This window comes from Plasmodium brasilianum, chromosome 3 (assembly GCF_023973825.1).
Source record: "Plasmodium brasilianum strain Bolivian I chromosome 3, whole genome shotgun sequence".
NCBI classification, from domain to species: domain Eukaryota; phylum Apicomplexa; class Aconoidasida; order Haemosporida; family Plasmodiidae; genus Plasmodium; species Plasmodium brasilianum.
Genome location: NC_090116.1, coordinates 811,933 through 834,707, shown reverse-complemented (window position 1 = coordinate 834,707; position 22,775 = coordinate 811,933). Strand labels below are relative to the sequence as shown.

Below are 22,775 nucleotides of genomic sequence, written 5' to 3'. Positions count from 1 at the left end.
ACATTAAGCTGCTAGCTGTCTCGAAAATTATTCAAAACTTCATCTCACGACCCTTAAAAGGAAGTAACCACATTTTTATTGCACTATATACTTTTGCGCGTACAGGCGAACTATGCATTTGCGAACAAAGACTCGTCAATGGTACTACCACTTTTTGATGCTCGTTTTAAATCCCCTTTAGTCTGAGCATAAACTTCATCAACCCAATTTTTGTAATCCGAGTTGCTTATTAATTCTAAGCCAAAGTCATCATTTACTATTTCAACCCTATACTTTCGTTTATCTAACGATTCAATTAAATCTAAAGATTTACTCAAATTTCTTTTTCGGTCCGTAGTTGAGTGAACAAATATTATGTAAGGGAAATCAGATATGTTTACTTCATTTCGTATTCTTTTTGAAAATAAATTTTCCTGAACTGGCGATATTAGCAGCTGAAAAGTTGAAACCGAAAAGTTGTTTAAACGAATTGGGAAAAAGGGTAGAATGAAAATTAACGCAAAGGAGGAAGCATAGGACAAAGTAAAGGACAAAATAAAAGAGAAAAAAAAGGAATATCGTTTGTTATTTATTAAACTTTAAATAATATGCACGTAACAACATCTTTCATATTAAACAGGGCACAATTTACATTCACTTATGATATTCGTACTTATTGGCTCTTCTTGATATTGTGTATACATATGTATATGTATATATATGTATATATATGTATATGTATGTATATGTATGTATATATATGTATATGTATGTATATATATGTATATGTAAGTATATATATGTATATGTATGTACGCATATGTATGTATACATATACACCGCTTTCTTTTTAATTTAAGTACCATGGGCACTCTTGGTCCTGTCAGGTGCATAGCTAAAATGCACCCAAACTGATAAGCAACAATCACATTAGGCTTATATTTCTCAAACAACTTATTAGCTTTTTTTAAACACCTACGATAAAGCACCTCATATATGATTATTGATCCAATGAAAAAAACAGTCATTGTAAAAAGGACACCAGGAAGTATTAATATGTATGCATATTCAGTTGTTCTACTTAAGATGTAAAATACAAAAACAATACAACACATACACAAAACATATATAAAAATTAAAATGAATATATCCAATGCCTTAGACTTATCTTTAGACGATATTACGTTGTCTTTTCCATATTCATCTTCTAACAACTTTCGAATTTTGTTTGTTTTCACATCTTCATATATATGAAGATACAGAATTTTTATTGCCTCCATATTTTGGTACAAAAGTGACTAATGGGAGTATTTTTTAAGTACATATATTTACATATTCAAATGTGCATATATACATGTACGTATATATATATACTACATACGTATGCACATACTCATGTATAATTCTTTGTTTCCTATTTAAATATGGTTCATTTTTAACTCAACTTAAAGAAAAAATAATTAAATAAAAATTCCAGATGACAAAAAAATATTTGGAATATATCACAATATTAATTACATAACCAAATTGGTAAAACATACAGCTATCAATAATAGTTTATGTACAAGCAAGGTAAAAATGAAAAAAAAAAAAAAAATTCAAGAAAAAAAATTTCTGAATTAATAAGCAGATAAATAAATATACATATAGACATATATATGTACATAAGTGCATATTATGAAAAATACTTAATGTACTATATATATTCAAAAGAAATAACCGAATCGTACTTCTACATTTCAGTCTTATTTACACATTTACCATATCAGTTTGTAATTTCCAAAAAAAAAGGAAGTTATACACGTATATTTCCATGCAATTGTATGAAGCAAAATATATTAAAATTATTAAATCTTAAAAAAATTACAACTTAAATATGCAAATGAAGAAAATAATTTTGTTTTGTTTTGTCCTGTTTTGTCCTGTTTTGTCTTGTTTTGTCGTGTTTTTTTGCTTTTTCGTTTTCTTATTTTTAATGTCATTTGAAAGCTCCCAAAGTTTTTTACGTGCACCTCTTAAACAAAAAAAAAAATAAACTGATATAAGAGTAGACACTCCGTAAAATATTTTATTATACTGGAGGTTGTCAGACCACTTTTTTTTTTTTTTTTTTCATTTAACATTTTATTAAGGTATTTTATTCTGTGCTTTTTTGCATGCAAAAAAAAAAATAAATAAATAAAATAAAATAAAATAAAGCAGGAATTGTTTCACCGCATTAAGCAACTTAAGCAACTTCATTTGATTTTAAAATAGAGTATGCTCATTTGAACAATTGTTTACGTCAAAATACTTCCACTATATATTTTTGTTAATAGTAGAAATAGAACAGTTCAGACTTTTTTTTTTTTCCCTTTTTTCATCTATTTTCCAAAATTCTCCTTTTTATTTAATTTCTTTTGCTGTACACATTTCCATACATTTTCATGCTGTGGCTTTGCTATAAAAAAACAGTGTTATTTTTACTATTAAACAAATTTTTAAGAAATAAAATAATTTTATTTTAATAATAATATTGTAATATGTTAATATATAGGAGGAAAAAAGTTTTAAATAATTGATGCTTTAATCCTTTTAAAAAATGTTACACATTAAAAAAAAAAAAAAAATGAATGAATGAATGAATGAATGAATGAATGAATAAACGAACGAACGAACGAACGAATGAATGAATAAATAAATGTAAGGAAGAATAAATTAAACATAGTGTCCAAAGTCAACATACACATTTTGAAAAAATTCTCAATGAACTGCTAAACGAGTAGGCTCAAATGTTAAGACGACATTAATTTTGTTGAAGTTATTCAATTACTTTTTAAGTTTATTTTTACTTATAATATAGACTTCTTTTCTCTGAATCTTTCTTCTTATGAAGCCTTGAAGCAAGCAATTTGAAAAAAAATAAAAAAAAATATAAAATAATAAATGAAAACATAAGTTTATGAGTCGTTAAAAAAACATACATTACTCTTCAGTACAAACAAACGAAACTGTTCTCAAAATTGATTGGAATTTATAGGAGTCCAAATTTTTTAATGAATTAACTTTACAAATCCACAGTATACTTAAATTTACAATTTAATTATACTTTTACTTTATTTTTTATATTTCTCTTTTTATTATTCGTATATTAGAAATTATGCAGCACACCCTTTTTTTGCTTAAAATTTATATTTAGAAGTAGAAGTAATTTTTATCATTCTTAATTTAAATAAATAAAAATAAATATTCCCTACTTGAACATATATATATTTTATTAACAAGTCAGGAAGAAATAATAATGAAAGAAATAATAAAAAATTTTTTAAAGCATATTTAATTCGACAAAGTATGTATAATTTTTCTGCAACTTTTAAAATAATTCATAATATAAATAATGAACTATTTTAAAATACCCCACTCAGAATTAATATCATTTTAAAGCACCGTTCTTGAATAATTAAAAGGTTAATTGGCCATCTAAAAAAAAAAATAAATAAATAAAATAAACGCACGCACATATGAATATATAAATATATATTTATATATACATATACATGTATAGCTGTAAAAATATTTTACCTGACCAGGCAACTATTCATTGTGTGTTTCTGCTAGGTGCATACGTGGACCTACACTGGATCACACAAAATTGTTTCGTAACATCAACAATAGTTCGCGTTTAAATTCGAACACACACATATGAAGGTATACATATATATATATATATATATATATATATATGTATATTTATTTATCTTTTATATATAATATAGAAACATTGTAGTGACCAATTACACGCCAAATAAAAATTACTTTATGGCAATTAGCGCTTAATGCGAAACTTATAGTAACGATAGAAGCAGTTATCCCCTTTTTTTTTCCTTCGCGGTAATTTATTTTCTCCTATTTTTTAATAAATTTTGTTTACGCTTTAATACAGTTTAGATAATTGAGTTATCGAAATTTAAAAGTTAGACAGCAACTGTTACTTTTGCTTTTACTTTTACTTTTTTTTTTTTTTTTTTTTTTTATGAACGTGGAATAAAAAAGAGCGTTTTAAAGTTTTCATTCATGTAGAATAAAAAAAAAGAGCAGCAAAATATTTATGAACATTCATATTAAAAAGTGATACACATTAAAAGTATCATAAATAAAATTATGAACAAAAATAAAAATGAACATGCAATAATATAATTAATGTATAACTATTATAAAAACAAATTGTTTATTTTGTATTACCAAAAAAAAAAAAAAAAATTATGTACAAAAAATTTGCAACTAACCAAAAAGGTGTTGAGCAATCATTATTTTCATAATTGTAATATCAACATAAAAATAAAAAAGGAAAAAATAAACAAAAAAATAAATAAACAAATAAACAAACAAATGAACAAACAAATGAACAAACAAATAAACAAACAAACAAATAAATAAACAAATAGACAGACTAAACAGAACATAACAAAAGAATACGTTCACTGGTAAATGTATTTAATGTATACAATGGGGAAAAAGGGAAATAAGACAATGGATGTTATAAGCTATTAACTTAACAAAAGTTTAATTCGTGTAGCTCTTTCTTTTTTCTTTTTTTTTTTTAGTATATTTTTTTTTTCGATTATTAAATGAATATTATTTTCACTAGAATATATTTTATAGCAAAATGATTTTTAACCACACAAAAATTTTCCTTATAATTCATACAATATCTGTTAAAAAAAATTTTTATTTAAGGGTATAAAAATATATTCCCTTATTACTTATCTTTTTTTTTATTTTTGTTTCTTCGTTTTTTGTTTTAATTATTAACCATTTTTCATTTTAAAAAAGCTAGCTCTCCTTAATTAAAAAAGTTTCCATTTGAAAAGGAGCTAAAGAAAATAAGTTGACATTTATTATTTCCTCATCTAATTTCATTCTGCGTCATTTTTTAAGAGCCACTTACTGTGATAGAGAAAATTAACACCATTTTTTCACACACACACACGCAGTCATATATATATATATATATATATGTACACAAATACATATACACATATACACATATACACATATGTATATATAGATAGATAGACATATGCACAAAAAATGAAAGAAAGTATAAAGATATTATACATACATGGGTAATAAAATATCAGGCTAATTTTTCCACTACAAATATGATACTTTTGTTTTTTGTTTTTTTTATTTTGCTTCTTATTTTTTTAACCTCTCTTTTTATTTATTGTTTTCCAGCATAAAGAGTGTACATATCTTATCATAATATACGAGTAACTTTAAAATATATAGTCTTCTCTGTTATATTTTTTTATTTTCTCAATAGGTTTCACGCTTTTGGAGAAAGCAAGAAGAAAAAATTAATTGAAAAAGCTGTTGGAAAAAAAAATTTAATGATAGCCGGTATAAACCAAAAGCGCAGCATTAGCTCGTTTTTAATATTCCTTTTGTTTGTAGTATGTGTTATGTTATTTAACATTTATGTTTCCTACCAATTCTCGGATCTTATTTTTTTTGTGACAACCATTATCTTATCGGTAACACGGGGCAAAAGAAAAATAAATAGATAAACGAATGAATATTCTGACAAATGAGCATATATGCGAATGGACAAACATTTACATGAATATGCAACGAATAAGCCATTAAATTAAACATATATAATATATATCTATATCTATGTCTGTATCTATGTCTATATCTATGTCTGTATCTATGTCTATATCTATGTCTGTATCTATGTCTGTATCTATCTATATATATATAGATAGATATAGATATATACACACATAAGCAAAAAAAAATCACTTTAACAAATTTTTGCATGCATTAAATGTTATACGCAGGTTATTATAATAATAGTTATATATTTTATTGGGTCCCATCTTATTCTTTATTATATTATGAAAAAATCAATAAAACAAGCAGAGCAAAAAGTACTAATGTATGATCCTGATGTTGTTGTTGGAATTTATTTTGGAGCTGTTGTAGCTATGAATCTTAATTATAGAAATGGGAAAAAGCCTCTGGTTAGAATAAAAAAAAAAAAAAAAAAAGATATAAATTTTTTTAGTTGACACACACGCTTGCGCATGCACCATATTCCCCATGATATTATTTCATTATATTTCATCTTTTTCATTATTTTACTTTTCTTTTTTTTTTTTTTTTTGGTAGATCCTTGTATCTCCCTCTGTTAAAACGTTTCAAAAATTTACACATAATCTAGAAACTGATTTATCTACATTTCCATATGTAATAATTGTCAATGGATCTAAGGATACCACAACACCCATGAGTGTTTGCGATGAATTAATATCTACAGTCCCCTTAGGGAAAGGGAGACTAGAAATTGTCGAGGATGATCATTCTTATTCAAAGTTGAAAGAAGCTGATTTTAAGTAGTGAAAAATAGAACAAAATAAATCCTTAAGCAAAGCCACAGACTTCTCATATGAATACCTTTTGCACTTAACAAAAAGATGTTTAAAAATATATAGAGAAATGATATATTAAAATGTGTAAAAAAATTTTTTTTTTTTTTATTTTCACTCATTTACTCTTTATTTTTACTCTTTCTATTTTTACTCTTTCTATTTTTACTCTTTCTATTTTTACTCTTTCTATTTTTACTTTTTTTATTTTTACTTTTTTTATTTTTACTTCTTTTATTTTTACTTCTTTTATTTTTACTTCTTTTATTTTTACTTCTTTACTTTTTTCTTTCTTTTTTCCTTTTGTAGAGCGTGGATCAATGAAGCGAAATATAAACCTTCTACATTAATAGTTAATGTAGCAAAAAAATTAAAAAATGAACAAATGAACAAAAAAATTAAGATAAGCACGGATACCCTTAGTGAAGCCTCTTCGTTCGAAAATGACGATATTAAGGAAGATGACCCCTTGGTGTGATTTAAAGTTTTCATTAGTAAGAACTGTGTAAATGCATTCATATATACATATTGATATATATATATGTTTTTTCTCTTTTTTTTAGTTGTTGCATGCTGCAATGGGTTTGTGTTTTATTCCTTACTTCAATATTATGCTGTATGTGTAGCTAATTTTTAATATATTTCAAAGGAGTTATTTTAAAATAACTAATATTTTCTTTATGTTTATTTTTCTTTTGTTGATCTATTTGATTTTATACATTTGATAATATATTTCCTTACATATAGTTTTTAAAGTTTTGCAAACGTCAGCATCATTATGGATACTTCGAAACATGTGTGTTCGTCTTTGATGTTTAATTTTGATCTACCACTCCAATTTGATGCTTGTTTTTGTTTTTTCATATTTTCGTTTTTTCGTATTTTCGTTTTTTCGTATTTTCGTTTTTTCGTATTTTCGTTTTTTCGTATTTTCGTTTTTTCATATTTTCGATTTTTCGTTTTTACATTTTTTCGTTATTTCATTTTTTCATTTTTCTTTTTTTTTTCTTTTTGATTTATTGCTTAATGTAGATTTTAATTTATCCATAATCTATATTCTCCACATTTTAAGCAAATATTTTTAAAGCATAAAACAAAACAGAACAAAACAAAATAAATTAAAATAAAATAAAATAACTTTAATATTCGAATGCTACACTTGACTATTTTTGGAATAAATTTGAAAGGATTCCCTAATTTGTTATGACGCGTTAATAATTTTAAACAAAATTACCAATTTTGTTATGACGCGTTAATAATTTTAAACAAATTTCTAATTCTGATATGACGCGTTAATAATTTTAAACAAATTTCTAATTCTGATATGACGCGTTAATAATTTTAAACAAATTTCTAATTCTGATATGACCTCTTAACACTTTTTCAAAAAGTTGTCATAATTTACCATACCTTCTTAACAATTTTAACAAAATATGTAACTAATTCGAATGTGTGAGAAGACTAAAAAGAAGAAATTGTTGTTGAAAATTTTCTGAGATATGTGTTATTGTATAGAGCAGAAAATTTTTAAAATGATTAATCATTTGAGAAGAAAAATATTTTTCAGTAGTTACTTATTACCTTATAAATTTTTAAAGCAAAAATGTCTTAACAGGAAAAGACGTTTATTTTTGTGTAGCTCCTCACAAAAAGATCATTGTAATTTAAAAGGAAGAAGTGCGTTGGATTATTCTTCTGAATGTGTTTTTTATATGAATAATAAGAAAAAGGATATGTACAATATAACAACTTACAGCGGTAATTATAAAAATTGCAGAGAATTGTTCAAAGGAAGAGAAAGAGAAAGTGAAAAAGCAAATGAGAGAGAAAGAGCAAATGATAGTGAAAGAGAAAAAAAAAAGGTTAAAGAATATATGTACTACCCAGAAAGCAACTCCTTTCCGTATGCGACGGTCTGCATTATTTTAGGGATGATAGGAATTTCATCTTTCTTTAAAATTTTGATTTACAACTTGAAAGATTGTGAAAATGAAGAGAGTATAATATTTCAAGTAGATAAAATATTAGCCTATTTAGATAACTATTTTATTATTCATAATTTTGAAGAAAAAGAAGGAAAAGAAGAAGAATATGATAAAAAGATAAATAATAAAAATGACTTGATTAATATAAAGTATATAACATCCCAATTTTTTACAAACGAAAATATATTACAATGCGCAGTGCAGCTGTCCACCTTTTTTTTAGCTTCTCGTTTTCTTGAAAAAAAACTTGGTTCTCTAAAATATTTTTCTTTATTTTTATGTGGTTCATTCCTTTCCAATATTATTACTTTTTATTTTTTTAAATACATTAAGAAAGTACAATTATTAAATTTCGTAGATTTTGTGCTTATACATCCTTCTGGCTCAATGGCCTTCATATGCGCCCTTTGCTCCTTATGTTTCAAAAATTGTTCTGTTTGGAAAAATATACCTATACACTGTTCCATCTTGATTGTACCCTATTTGTTTTCAAGCTTCTATGGACTCTTATTATTGTATAAAATTAAAGGGAATTCTACAGATGATACGAAATATGGAACAGGTGGTATAAAAAATGATTTAAGTGGTTACGCAAAGGACGGCCTTCTGGAGCATTCAGAGTTCGCTTTAGAAAGTAAGTCACCACAGAGCAGCAGACGGATAAATAATAGTCGTACTAACGAAATGACGGATGAAAAATATGATAATGAAAAAAAACAAGGAAATGACTTCATATATGGTAGACATAATTATAATAACGAATATCTATATAATAAGTACAATGTTCATAACAACCAAAATGAAGCTTTAAACACACTAAAGAATTTTCTAACCATTAAAGCTTGTGACTCAGTAATGAAGAAGAGAAAAAAAGAAAACATGTTTTTAAATAAAAAAATACAAAATCTAAAAAAAAAAGCACTTGAGAATCTTAACGAAATAAGTAATAAATCGCACAAACTATTTTTTGGTCTTTCTTCTTCTTTTACTGATATATTTGGCATAATTTTAGCCACCGCAGTTTTTTTCTTAAAATTTTTGAAGTGAGAATATTTTTCTTCTTCTGAGTTCATTTCTTTTGCAAACCCGTTTATGAGTATAGATATATGTACATACATATATATAGGCGCATGTATGTATGTATATATACATGCATATGCTTAAAACTATAAATAGATGCGAAGACGCATTAACTACCCACACATTGCAGTTTAATTTGCTCCAAAACATGTAACTTCGTTATTTCATGTTTATATATAAAAAGAAATAATTTAAAAAAATGTTTTAATGAACCGTTGCACATTTTTATCAAATAACGTTTCTTTTTATTTTTCCAATATTTTATTAAATATCGTAAATAACTCACAGCACAAGAAAAAAAGTTATTGCACACATGCTAGGTGTGCATAAATAATTCGTTCCTTTTGCATACTTTTCTTATCCTTTTGCAAACTTTTCTTATCCTTTTGCAAATTTTTCTTATCCTTTTGAAAACTTTTCTTATCCTTTTGCAAACTTTTCTTATCCTCTTGCAAACTTTTCTTATCCTCTTGCATTCGTTTCTTATCCTTTTGCAAACTTTTCTTTACTTATCCCTTCTTTTTTTCACTTTTCTTTTTTTTAAAAATAAATTAAATAAATGCAAAGTGTATGTCAATAAAATGTTGGAATCATGGGCAGCTACGTTTTTTTTTAAAATGGTGAATAATACGGTTGCCCATGTCTTATTTGCCTCTTACGCAGTGTAATATGTACATATATATATATATATATATATATATGTATATGTATGTAGGTATATATGGGTGTACATATCTTAACAGTTCAGCCATTTTCCTAAGTTCTATAAATATTGTAGTATATTTAAGAGAAAATAGATGTACTTGGCAAACGGAAAAAATACAACATTGAAAACGCAAAGCACAGAAATGTTAAAATACGATAAGCTAAAAAAATAAAATATCTACAGGAAATATCATATTATCCTTTTTTTTTTTTTTTTTTTTTTAATTTCCTGAGAAGAAAAATTCAATTTTTGGAAAAATCAGTTTATTACGAAAAAAATAAAAAAACGCAGAAATTAAACTTCTTCCACAACTTTATCCCTATATCTATCTATCTCTGCCTTTTTTTTTTTTTTTTTTTTTGTTTTATACCTCAAAACATTTTGTGTGTTTATGAATCAAACTTTATATATGGGCTTTATTTTTAAAGATGATAGAGACGCTTTTCTCTTTAGATTAATATGAATCGAAGCATTTTTGTGTTTGGCTATTTCTTCAGCCGCCATTCTTGAAGAATTTATATCTGATAAATCGGATTCTAGTACTTTTTGCAGAATACCACGATGCTTACTTTTTATAAGTTTATTCAGTAAAGGTTTTTGTAAAAATGGTAATTTATTCTTTGCTTTGCTAAAGTTTGAATATTTAATCATAATATTCAGTGCTTCATCTTGTTCGTCATCCGGCACATCATATGGCACTTTATGTATCCTTTCATTCGGTACTTCATTTACCGCTTTATTAATCTCTTCATTTGAATATTCTCTTGAAGATCTACTTGAATACCCGCTAATCGATCCTTGTGGTGACCTGCTTGCAGATTTCTCCTCAAACTCTTTTTCTTCCCCGTTTAGGTAAATTTCGATCCTGCTATCCCTCACTACATGCACAGGCGATTTTGCTTGTAATTTATTACCATCATCAACAGACTTCTTAACTTTCATTAATTCCTTTTTTATTGAATATCCTTTTAAGTTATTGTTTGTAAAATACTTACTGGAATTTGTGGTTCTTAACATCCTGCTAGTTTTTAGTTTCATTCCATTTTCATCCGTATCATCACAGTTACTCTTTTTTATAAGTACCCTACATTTTTCCTCACTCCTATTTATATTTTTTTCCTTATTTTCTAAATTTGATTCTCTTTTCATAGACTCTTTTTTTCCCTTAACTGGTTCCTTACCTTCTTCCCGTGGGAACTTGAATTCTTCTTCTGATACCTCGACATCTTCCCCCTGTAACTGTTTTGCATTATGATTAACACTTTCATCTGATTCTTCATCAATTCTTTTAGGAATTCCCAAATTTAACGCGTTAAGTAAACCAGAGAAATAATCTGTTACCTTACCATGAGGACCCTAAATTAGTGCAGTGGCAGTTACAATGACATGGATAAATGCATAGGTGTAGACGTGCATACGCAATTACAATCATGCGCACACACGTGCATGCACATTCACATCAAAAAGGGAGAGGGCTTCTTAAACATATGCAAAGAGTCGTATGTACATATACGCTAGTGCGTTTCAATTTTGACAAATTACCTTTTTCGGGTCCTCCGCTACCTGTAATGGGTTAACTGTCATTTCTGCTTCTATTTCTGCTTCTATTTCTGCTTCTGTTTCTGCTTCTATTTCTGCTTCTGTTTCTGCTTCTATTTCTGCTTCTATTTCGGCTTCTATTTCTGCTTCTATTTCGGCTTCTGTTTCTGCTTCTATTTCGGCTTCTGTAGTAAAGGAAAAAATTTATTAGAAAATACTTTTCAGATAAACAAAAAATAAAATAAAAATAAAAATAAAAATAGGAATAAGAATTAGAATTAGAATTAGAATTAGAATAAAACTATTTCTAAATTAATAATATATTGTCCATATTTTAATAAAAGGACATATTAATTCATTTGCAAACACAACAGAATTCAAGATATCATACATATACCATTATTTACAAGAGCATGTTTACTTAATTTTTCTTCTCCAGTCTTAAAAGTGCTTCTAGCCTCATTAGAAGTTATAGTACGTTGGGTACAATCTACAATGTCCACCTTATTTATTGTTTTTGTTATATATGGTTTGTCATTTTTATTCAATATACCAGTTGTTTGTTCATTCGTATCAGAGTTGATGTTTCCTCTTATATTAAGTATATATTCTTTAGAAATGCTTTTTTTTAATATAAGTGGATTTATCTTTGTATGTTGTTCTTTTATTTTTAATAGCTTCTTCATTATTGAAGATTTCATTTTTTTTAGTTCCCCTGGGTGATTGTGAAAAACACGTCCATTTTTATTCTCCTTATATGTTTCTTTTGGAATATTCTTCATCTGGTTTGTATACATATTGCTATTTTTGCTTTTTTTTGTTTGTGCATTTTGAGTGTGCACCTCTTTTGTTTTCATGTTAATATCATTGCTACTATCTGGTGGGGATAATACCTTCTTAAATGCAGCAAGAACTTTTCCTAATTTGTTTCCATCCCGTTTTGATAAATTCCTCATCGGAAGGGTCATTTCTTTATCTCCATCTCCGTTTAGTGCACCAGAGGGTGCAACAAACAGTGCATCATCTGATGCATCTCCTCTTGTTCTTTGTAGCAAACCCAACGCACTACACCTTGATGTTATTCTTCCCGTGTCTTCCGCTAACATATGCATGTATTTTTGAGCTATATCACTGTCCCTCTGTTCTTTTCCAGGTGTAGGAGTTAGGTTTCCTTGCACTTTTTGACTTTCCCCTGTTACCTTTATCTGTTTACTATAGCTTTCTTTGTTTGTATTGCTCGTATGGAGATCTATTTTTTTGATAATATGTTTATGTGTCTTGCTTTTTACTACCCTATTTCCTTCGTCAACAATATTTTTATGAATTTCATTTTCATGTATTTGTTTTAAAAGAAAATCCGAGCTAAAACATTCTTTTGGACTAAAAAATTTGCTTCTAATATTTCGTTCGCGTAAAGTTTCACTATGCTGATCATTAATATAATAATTTTTAGTATCATTGATCAAAATATTGATATTCTTCCTTTTTTCCCTTATGATTGGTAATTTATTCTTTTCTATCTGTTTCCCTTCATATTTAATGGGTGATTTTATTAAAATGTTCACATTTTTTTTGATTGGTACAACATCTTCCTTCTTTTGATTTTTCAAAAATGACTTGGACATATTAGTTAGTACATTCTTCAAATGATGTTTTTCAACTATTGATGTAATGCGGCCTCTTCCTTTTTCATCAGTTTTTGCATTTACGAATTTATCCGTTAAGTCATTATCATCGTTACCATTAGCATTACTATCACCACTACAGTAACCCCTATAGTTGCAATCACCACTACCCTTTTCAGTCCGTTGTTCATAACGTATGCTTTTAAAAACTGATTCGCCTAAAAGACCACCTTCTCCCTCTTGATTATTCCCCTTTATAAACTCACACATATTATACGTTTCTACTGACTGCTTTAAATTATTTTCTTTCCTATTATTATTTGCATAGGAACTTAAAAAATCATTTCCACTAGTCCAAGTTTTATCCATATAAGCAGTATTCTTATCATTCCCCCATAAATACTTACTGCTCTTATCGTTAAGATGACATTTTAAGTAGTCACTCCTTAAACTTGGCATTTTCAATATATCTGAAGTTAATTCTAAAATACTATTTTTGTAAATATCATCGTCATTCAGAATAAACTCACTTAAGGAAGGTTTACATATACTAGGGTCTTTACATGAAATAGCCTTAAATTTTATACTCAGTGGTACAAATTTCCATACATTATATAGTTGTAGCCATTTTTTATCATCAAATAATACAGATATATATTTTAAATCATTAGAACTATTTTCCCACAAATGACGATATAATAACCATGATCTGTTATTTGTTTTTACACACAACCATTTCAAATCTCTTTTACACAATTCCCATCTATCACCAATGGCTAACCATCCCTTATCATTAGTGTCAGAAGCGAGCCACTCTAAGTCCTGTATTTTATGGGAAAAAATAAATTCATAATTTTTTCCCACTTTCTCCTCAACGACATTTTCCTTACTGTCAATTATGTTTTCATTGTGATCAATTTTATCTTCGCTCTTGTGAGTTATGCTTTCACCACCGTCAATTATATTTACTCCATTTATTCGGTTTAACGTTATATGTATTAATTTTGAGCACTGGAATATTTTTTTGTCTCTCTGAAAAGGGGTACCATGAGCATATATGGGAAGTTTAAAGCGCTTTCCAAAAAACGGGCATATATACATATACATATATATATATATATATATTTATTTATTTATATACATACGTATGAATGCTTATGCGAGCTTTTCTTGGCGCAATTTTTCACTTTGTTTTTTCTTACAACGGGGGTGGAATTTAGTATAGTGTGAATTAATGGAAGGGCAGATAAGACTAACAATGGGAAGTAAACAATAAAATCTCTGTCTCTTTGAGCGGGAATATAATCGTATATACATACATGCGTACAAGCATACCTACATAAACATATAAACACGCATATGTACATATATATATGTGTGTATTTTTCTTTTTTCCTCATTATGCGCTTATTACCTGGTTTATTAATGTCTGCACATAGATGTTCCACTATATCACAAATAGCGTTAACGAAAACATTTATAAGCTGTAAGTTTATTGCCGGTCCCTGAAGGCTGTTTTTCTAAACATGCACATATGTACGAATAATTATATGTATGCATATTCTTTAATTTACCATAATGTGCAATTTAAGTAGGAATAATCATTCTTTTCATTTTAACTGTTTTACATGTTCACGAAAAACGTGTAATAACATAATGAAAATGTTTGTAATTGCAAAAAGGATAAAAAGGTATTATAATTTTTTTTTTTTTTTTTTACCTTCAAATTTCGTATTTGGTTTTTATAAGAATACACACAACTTTCATATTTTTTAATTTTTTGAGTCGCTCTACGGAATAATAAAAAAAAAAAAAAAAAAAAAAGACATGATATAATATAACATGACAATTGAAGAACATTTAAACATATTGCATTTTTTTGTTTTGACACTTTTAATTTTAGTCATACAATCTCTTATATTCCCTTAGCTCGTTCAATTCTATCAAGTAGTCCCCAGAATTATTAAAAATGTTCTGTGAAAAACACATGAAAAAAATACAATATTGTATAAGATTATATTCTTTCTATGTATTCGTTACATCGTAAGTTCTTGATTATAATATTTTTATGATTACATTAAGATTTTCCAAAGGGTTTACTCTTTTTTTGCTGTAGTTAAAATCTTTGTAACTTCTACAAACGAGGTGCAAAGTAGCATAATATAATAAAAAAATAAATATATAGAAATAAATAAATGTATAAAAATAAATAAATGTATAAAAATAAATAAATGTATAAAAATAAATAAATATATAGAAATAAATAAATAGGCTGAAAGAAAAACAATTTCATAAGAAAGCATTCTTAATCTTCTTGTAACACAAATCCCTTTTCTTTTGTTACGTGAATCTATTTTCTTCTAAAGGGTATCCCATAAAATTCCCAGCTAAAAAATCATGGTTTATTCCCATCTACGGCATAATTCAAAAACAAAAAAAATTTCATGTCATTTGACGAAAGCATTAATGTATTATCTATTTACTTAGTTACTTAATATGTGTATGTATATATATATATTTAAACATACATGTATATATATATTTTTTTTTTTTTATCTGCTTTAGAATAAATAATAAAAAAGTTAACCATTTTTCATAATATGTTCATGTTGTATTTAATTTCCTTAACTTCGAAAAATTATGCACAACTTTTACTGTGAAATACCGATGAAAAACAATTTTTTAATTTTTTTTAAAAGAACTCATACAACCGATATTATTGCGAAGAATTAGATTAAAAAGAGCAGACCTTGATGTGTTGTGAAAACGTATATTTGCCCAAACATGATAAAATGATGAACGTATTTATTTATTTTATTGTGTTTTATTGTATTTTATGGTGTTTTTTTAATGTATTTTACTATATTTTGTTATATTTTATTATAATTTACTATAATTCACTATAATTTATTTTAATATGTATATATATATATATATTTATGTGTACATATAAACACACACATATGTTTTTATTATTTAAATGTGTCTTGCTAAGGAGACAATTTTGAGTTGACAAGTGCGTTATGCTTTAATTTTTTCTTTAATTTCTTTATTCTTTTTGTCTTTTCCTCTTTTGTTATTTTGTTCTTTTTTGTTGTTCTGTTGTATTTTGCATTTTGTTCTACTCTCTGCTCACATATCATATTCCATAAAAAAAAATTATGAACATGTAAGCATATAATTGCTTGGAGAACGTAGATTAAATTTCATTTACATGACTTGTACATGTCCTAGAGAAAATTTCACTAAATTCTTATGCGTCTACTAAAGTTTCATAATTTTTCTCTTTTTTGTTTTCCATGTTCTATGTTTTATCTAGCTATAATTAGATCTTTTTTTTTTTTTTTTTTTTTTTTTTGCCTGAACAATGTGTGTGCACACTAAAAAAAAAAAAAAAGGAAACTTTCACCTGTTTATCGTAAAAGAGAATATAGATAAAAATTCAAAAAAAAAAAAAAAAAAGTAAAAAACCACAAAATATTTTGTACCTTCCTAAATAGAAATATATAAAAAAGGAAGAAAAACATGCATTATACAATTAGACATGCTGCTCATTTTATTATTATATTTCCCAAATATTTTGTTTTTAAAAAAAATTGTAAAGCATTTTAAAAAAAAGGTACTAAATCTTATTATAATATTTTATTTGTTACATGCAATGCAAATAAAACAAAATAAAATATATTGTCTAATAAAGGGATCTATTCTGTAAAAAAAAAATAAATAAAATGAAATGATTCTTGTTTATTTATTATCTGGGTTTTTTTTTTTTTTTCTATTTCATAAAAAAGTTGCACTTTTTTTTAAAAATATGAACTTAATTTCTTAAAAAAAAAAAAAAGATCGAATAGATGATAAAATTATTTATGCTTTATATTCCTTACGAACCTTAAAAAAATTTTTATTAAAATATATTAACTTCACTGCATTCAAGATTTACTCTTTTATGTATTAACTGTGCAAGCAAATAATTTGAAAACAATTAAAATTTAACGGGTAATAAATTTAAGAAACAGGGATCACAACATGGCATGCTATGTCACTATTAGCTTTTATTTGTAATAGCTTCTTTTTCTTTGTCATTTTTTTTCATCTCTACATAATTATGAATTCTTGATATATTAATTTCTGTAGTTGATATTTGTTCGTGTAACCATATAAGTTCCTTGTCCTAATTAAAAGAAAAATATTTTAAAAAAAGAGAACTATAAAAATAATTCTAATATATAAAAAAAAAAAAAAAAAAAAATTTTTGAACTGCTGTGCATTGTAAATAATATCCGAATTTTTCCTTTACAAAAAAAAAAAAATATTATTTCACTATGTAAAGATTTTTTTTTTATGAGTTAAAAATGATACTACAGAAATATGCGTACTTTCGCAAAAAATTAACGTTTTATTTTGTTTCGTTTTGCTTTATTATGTTTTACTTTGCTTTGTTTTACTTTCTTTTGTTTTACTTTTCTTTGTTTTACTTTGCTTTGTTTTACTTTGCTTTGTTTTACTTTGCTTTGTTTTACTTTGCTTTGTTTTACTTTGCTTTGTTTTATTTTGCTTCATTTTATTTTATTTTTTTTTTGCATAACATGTTTTTAACTCAAATTTTTAAATGTACCATTTCGTCATACAGACTAACTGCTCTGTCCAAGTGATGATTCAAAAGATCCAAAGCTTCTTTAAAAGAAAATTCAACCATTACATTGGCCTGATAAATGTAACATTACATATGACTTATACATGTATGGTAAAAAGTAACTAAAAAAATAATATAAAAAGGAGTATTTCAAACTATTCGAATAATTAACAATAAAGAAATTTCTGTTAGCTTTTTGGTAATATTTAGGATACCCCTAGCCAAAGCAAAATGTTTTCTGTTTTTTCAATCACTCCCTTGGCATATAGGGATTCTTCCAGGGGGAAGTACAATTCCAAATTTTTGTTTTCCTTCATTTCCTGTTAAGTAAATAATTTTCAGCGTCATTTGTGTATACGTAAGTATATATATATATATATATATGTATATAAAAATGAGCATGCACACCTACACGCATACACACATACATACATATACACTTGCATACGTATATGAATGTGTGCATACTTACAAACCCTTTACTAACATAAACAGCTTAACACACATATATTTGCGCGTTCATGAAAGGAAAAATATTCAACACATGTTCAAGAATTTAAATGAACCTTTCTTTTATAAAGAGCGTTTACAACTTTTAAGGCATCTCTTAATTCGGGTATTTTTTTTTCAGTATTCATCTGTCTTGTTACAAAAGTATGCTCCATAAATTTATACTTCCTAAAAATGAATAAAACAAATGAAGAAAATAAAATTAATGAAAAGTGCATTAAAAGAACAAAATAATTCCTTTTTTCATTTTTTCCCCCCTCCCTTCGTTTATTATATATTCACCATGCGTATTCGAATTAAACGTTTTTATAAGGTGAAAAAAGAAAGAAAGATTCTTTTCTTATTTTTTTCTTTTTTATGGATGTGAAATTTTTACTTTCCGTTTATAAAACTTAATTCGACAGAACAATATATAACTATTAAACAAGACAGAGCCTATATTTACACATTTTCAAATAGGTACATATATATATATATATATATATATATTTATTTATTTATTTATGTATATGTATCTTTTCAATTAATTTCACGTTTACAGTAATAGTTCTTTTGCCAATCGAAGAACAGTTTCCTCATTTTTGTTTTGTAAAAATTCTGTTACGTGTTCCTGGATATAAGGGAAAAGCAAGAAAAATGATATATTTTTTTTTTTTTTTTGTTAACAATGCAACTAATTAACGTTGCCATTATTTCATAGATCCTCTTGGAAAAAATACAAAAGAAAAAAAAGGAAAAAAGAAAAAAAGAAAGGCCGAAAAATTAATGGTTCATTTTATTATTTATCTAACTATAAATTTTGCTCCAGGAATGTTCCTTACAGACCTTGAGTTGTCAGTTAAATCATCAAATGACATTTTATATTGTTTGTACTAAAATTATAATAAAGCTAAGTTTAAATATTAATTTATTGGAAATTTATTAAAGATTTTTGGAAACATGAAATTATTTTTATACACAAACAACGTAACTTAAAATATCATATTTTTTTTATTTTTTTAACTTATATGATTCTTTGTTCTTACGGAAAACTTTCATTTATTTTATTCTATTTTATTTTATTTTAATATATTTTATTTGTTATTGGAGGTTCACTACTTCGTATAATAGTTAAAGAGGTATACTCTAATTTATAAAAATGAAAGAAAAGGCAAATTTCTTCGTTTTTTTTTTATTTTACAGGAATAACTGAATAATGGAGCCCTCATCAAAATATTATATTAAAACTTGGTGCATTCCTATTATCATATAAGCAAATGGATTTACTTATTTGTGCATATAACTATATATGTATGTATATATTATGTATGTATGTATTATGTATGTATGTATTATGTATGTATGTATTATGTATGTATATATTATGTATATGCTTCTTTTTTTCTATTCTTTAAGAAGGATGAGTTCACATTAGAGAATGCATAAACAAATAAATACCAAAAGTAAAGGCACATAAAAATTAGTGTACTCATAATTTTATGAAAATCTTGCATTTTTAATTTTACAAAATTTACACTTAGTAATATATTCATATATACCCTTGTATATATCCTATGTTTAATTTTACTTTTATATGCTAATAATGTATTGTTTTGGGTAATGCACTTAAAAATATTGTTTATCTATTATTTATTATTTTTTACATTTTATTCTTTATTCTTTATTTTTTCAATTTTTTTTTTTCTCCTTATGAATCACGTCCATTTACACAAATTATATCCTAAATTGTTCTCTTTGTTTTTCCTTTATTTTATAAGAGTATGAAATTAATTCAAACTAGTACATGAATGAACGTCTAAAAAACGGATATTGCTAGGGCTCTTTTAATTAAGTCCGTGAGAAAGATATCCGCGCCTTTTATTAGTTTATATATATACATATATACAAACATACAAACATGCGTATGAGCGAAAAACTTATGTTTTGTGAAATGAAAATATCAGAGTCCTTACCGATTTAGCCGTTTTTAAATAATTTAATTTTTGAACTGTATGAACTGGCGGTTAGATGAGTAGTTCTCATTTTTTCACGATGGTAAAAAAAAAACAAAGGTATAAAAACGAAATTTTGTTTTTACTTTGTTCGGTACAAAATTTTATTGTTCTTTATTTTTTCAAGAAATGTAAAGCATACTTATATGTGTGTCTCTTCCTTTAAATTTCTTAACATCCAATAAACGGAAAATTAAAACATGAGACTTAAAATAAAAAATAAACATACGAACAGTTATAGAATAAATGTGTTTACTTAAATTTGTGCAATACCTGGGTGTAACAAAAATTAAATTATGGTAGAAAAAAAAAAAAAAAAAAAAAAAAATTTACTTTTACTATATATTTCGCTTGTCATAACACTATTCCATGATTAATGTTGTCATACATACCCTGTACTCCTCTATTCGACTTTTTTTTTTTTTACAAAATTATTATATATACAATTAAATATTCCTACTTTTTACAATCCCCTCAAAAAAAAATTTCTTTTTTTTCAAAGCATGTTTGTTTAAAATTTATTAAAAATTTACCTTTTATCATTTTACACTAATAAAAAAGGTGTTCTCCAAATATATGTACGTACATGATATACATATATATATACATACATGTATAAATTTAATATTGCACTAAATCATATTTAAGTAGTACTTGGTTTATTTTATCTTTTGTGGTCCAATAAAAAATATATCATATATGTCTATACACATGTTAAAAGCTTCCTTTTATCCTTAACAAAGACTAGATGATGGAAAAATGATAAATAATTACACCGTCAAAATGAATGTGTACATATATGCGATTGGCAAATTTTGGAAATATACCCCTTTTTATGATCCCCTTTTATGTCCCCCTTCTGTGTTATATAAATATAAGCCAAAAAACACTTCATCCCTGAAGTGGTAAAAAAAAAAAAAAAAAAGCTAGCAAAAATGTTGATAACCATTATTAACTGCAAATAACATTTTTCCACCTATTCCCATTCGAATACAATCCCTATGACTAATTACTCCACAGCTAGTTTGCATAACCCAGAGTCCTGTATTAAATCGCGTGCGGAATTTAAGTTCATGGGGAGTTAGCCATATGTCTCTACTAGGTTTAGAAACAACACGAATGTTTCTTATTACCTAAATATTGGATTTTACATGATAGATAGAAATAAAAAAAAAAAAAAAAAAAATTAATTTATAATAATTTATAATAATTTATAATAATATATATTAAATTATAATAAATTAAATTAATTCAGTTCGTTGCTTATGCGTGATATACTTTTTCTTAACAATGCTTTGTGATATTTCTCACACAAATACGTACACACGTACACATGTACACATGTACACACATATAGGAACGTTCATGAAGAGGAAAGTAATAATATGCAGCATTTTAATATCTGCCGTTCCATGCTTAGGGAAAAAAAAAAATATATATGTATGTACATATGTAAGCATTAAAGTATACACGTATGCACAGATACACCCTCATATGTAGTATTATACTTACTGGAGCTCCTTTAAAATGCTTGAGCAATATATCAATTTTTGTTCCCTTAATTGCAAACCCCCTAATAAGACCTTCCTTTTGTAATAATTCAAGAATTTGAACATTCAATACATGGAATGGACATTTTTGTGTCGTAGCATCAGTTCTCAGCAAAGATACGACCATTTCACAAGCTCTTTGCATTTTTCTTTTTAACAAAAATTGATTAATAAATTTATCTTTGGCATTTTCCAGATGTTTTAATTAAAATTTGTTTGAAATAATATATATGTATTCATTGTTAACTCTTTAAAAATTAGTTCACATATACTTACAGTAAGTAATATAAATTAAAATGTGCGAGGTAACTACTCTGATGTGAAAAATTAAAATATTTCTTAATTTAACGAAGAATAAAATTTTTCCAATTTATTTGCACTCACCGTTTAAATGCATAAGGTAATTAGTTTTTTTTTTTTTTTTTTTCTAGCTTTTTCTACAATTTTTTTCTATATTTTTCTCTAATTTTTTCTCACATTTTATTTTTCTATTCTTTTTTAAATATTCTTTCATAACTGCGTTGTTCTTCTTTTTTCCCTTGCACGTCATTAAATTACGTCGCTTTATGAAATTGCCCCATTTGCTATAATACGGTGTTCTCTACTTTTATACTTTGGTAACACATGACATTTCATCTGATATAACTACTTGAAACTTATGCATGAAAAAATGAGAAAATATAATTTTTTTAAATTCTTCAATTTACACACTATCATCATGTTTTTTAAAATTTAACCTTTTACGTATGAACTATACGTTATTT

At 25.8% G+C, this 22,775-nt stretch overlaps 5 protein-coding genes across 5 annotated transcripts; 2 read left to right on the top strand and 3 right to left on the bottom strand.

The window, feature by feature from the left end:
• Window positions 1–110: 110 nt before the first annotated feature.
• MKS88_000965 (uncharacterized protein) lies at window positions 111–1,259 on the bottom strand (the record flags this gene model as incomplete). The annotated part of the gene is made up of 3 exons (XM_067219613.1): window positions 111–434; window positions 843–954; window positions 1,144–1,259. The coding sequence occupies 3 exons, from the start codon at window positions 1,257–1,259 to the stop codon at window positions 111–113; spliced, it is 552 nt and encodes a 183-aa protein (XP_067075331.1).
• A 4,641-nt stretch (window positions 1,260–5,900) lies between these two features.
• On the top strand, window positions 5,901–6,870 carry MKS88_000964 (uncharacterized protein; the record flags this gene model as incomplete). The annotated part of the gene is made up of 3 exons (XM_067219612.1): window positions 5,901–5,987; window positions 6,136–6,359; window positions 6,702–6,870. 3 exons carry the CDS (start codon window positions 5,901–5,903, stop codon window positions 6,868–6,870), a joined length of 480 nt encoding a protein of 159 aa, XP_067075330.1.
• Window positions 6,871–7,924: 1,054 nt separating this feature from the next.
• On the top strand, window positions 7,925–9,424 carry MKS88_000963 (uncharacterized protein; the record flags this gene model as incomplete). The annotated part of the gene is made up of 1 exon (XM_067219611.1): window positions 7,925–9,424. The coding sequence occupies one exon, from the start codon at window positions 7,925–7,927 to the stop codon at window positions 9,422–9,424; it is 1,500 nt and encodes a 499-aa protein (XP_067075329.1).
• A 1,135-nt stretch (window positions 9,425–10,559) lies between these two features.
• Window positions 10,560–15,917, bottom strand: MKS88_000962 (uncharacterized protein; the record flags this gene model as incomplete). Its single annotated transcript, XM_067219610.1, has 10 exons — window positions 10,560–11,519; window positions 11,706–11,887; window positions 12,100–14,359; window positions 14,530–14,579; window positions 14,742–14,832; window positions 15,048–15,117; window positions 15,237–15,301; window positions 15,404–15,461; window positions 15,672–15,739; window positions 15,915–15,917. 10 exons carry the CDS (start codon window positions 15,915–15,917, stop codon window positions 10,560–10,562), a joined length of 3,807 nt encoding a protein of 1,268 aa, XP_067075328.1.
• A 1,455-nt stretch (window positions 15,918–17,372) lies between these two features.
• On the bottom strand, window positions 17,373–19,327 carry MKS88_000961 (prefoldin subunit 3; the record flags this gene model as incomplete). The annotated part of the gene is made up of 6 exons (XM_067219609.1): window positions 17,373–17,498; window positions 17,943–18,032; window positions 18,176–18,280; window positions 18,527–18,638; window positions 19,010–19,080; window positions 19,262–19,327. 6 exons carry the CDS (start codon window positions 19,325–19,327, stop codon window positions 17,373–17,375), a joined length of 570 nt encoding a protein of 189 aa, XP_067075327.1.
• Window positions 19,328–22,775: the final 3,448 nt, after the last annotated feature.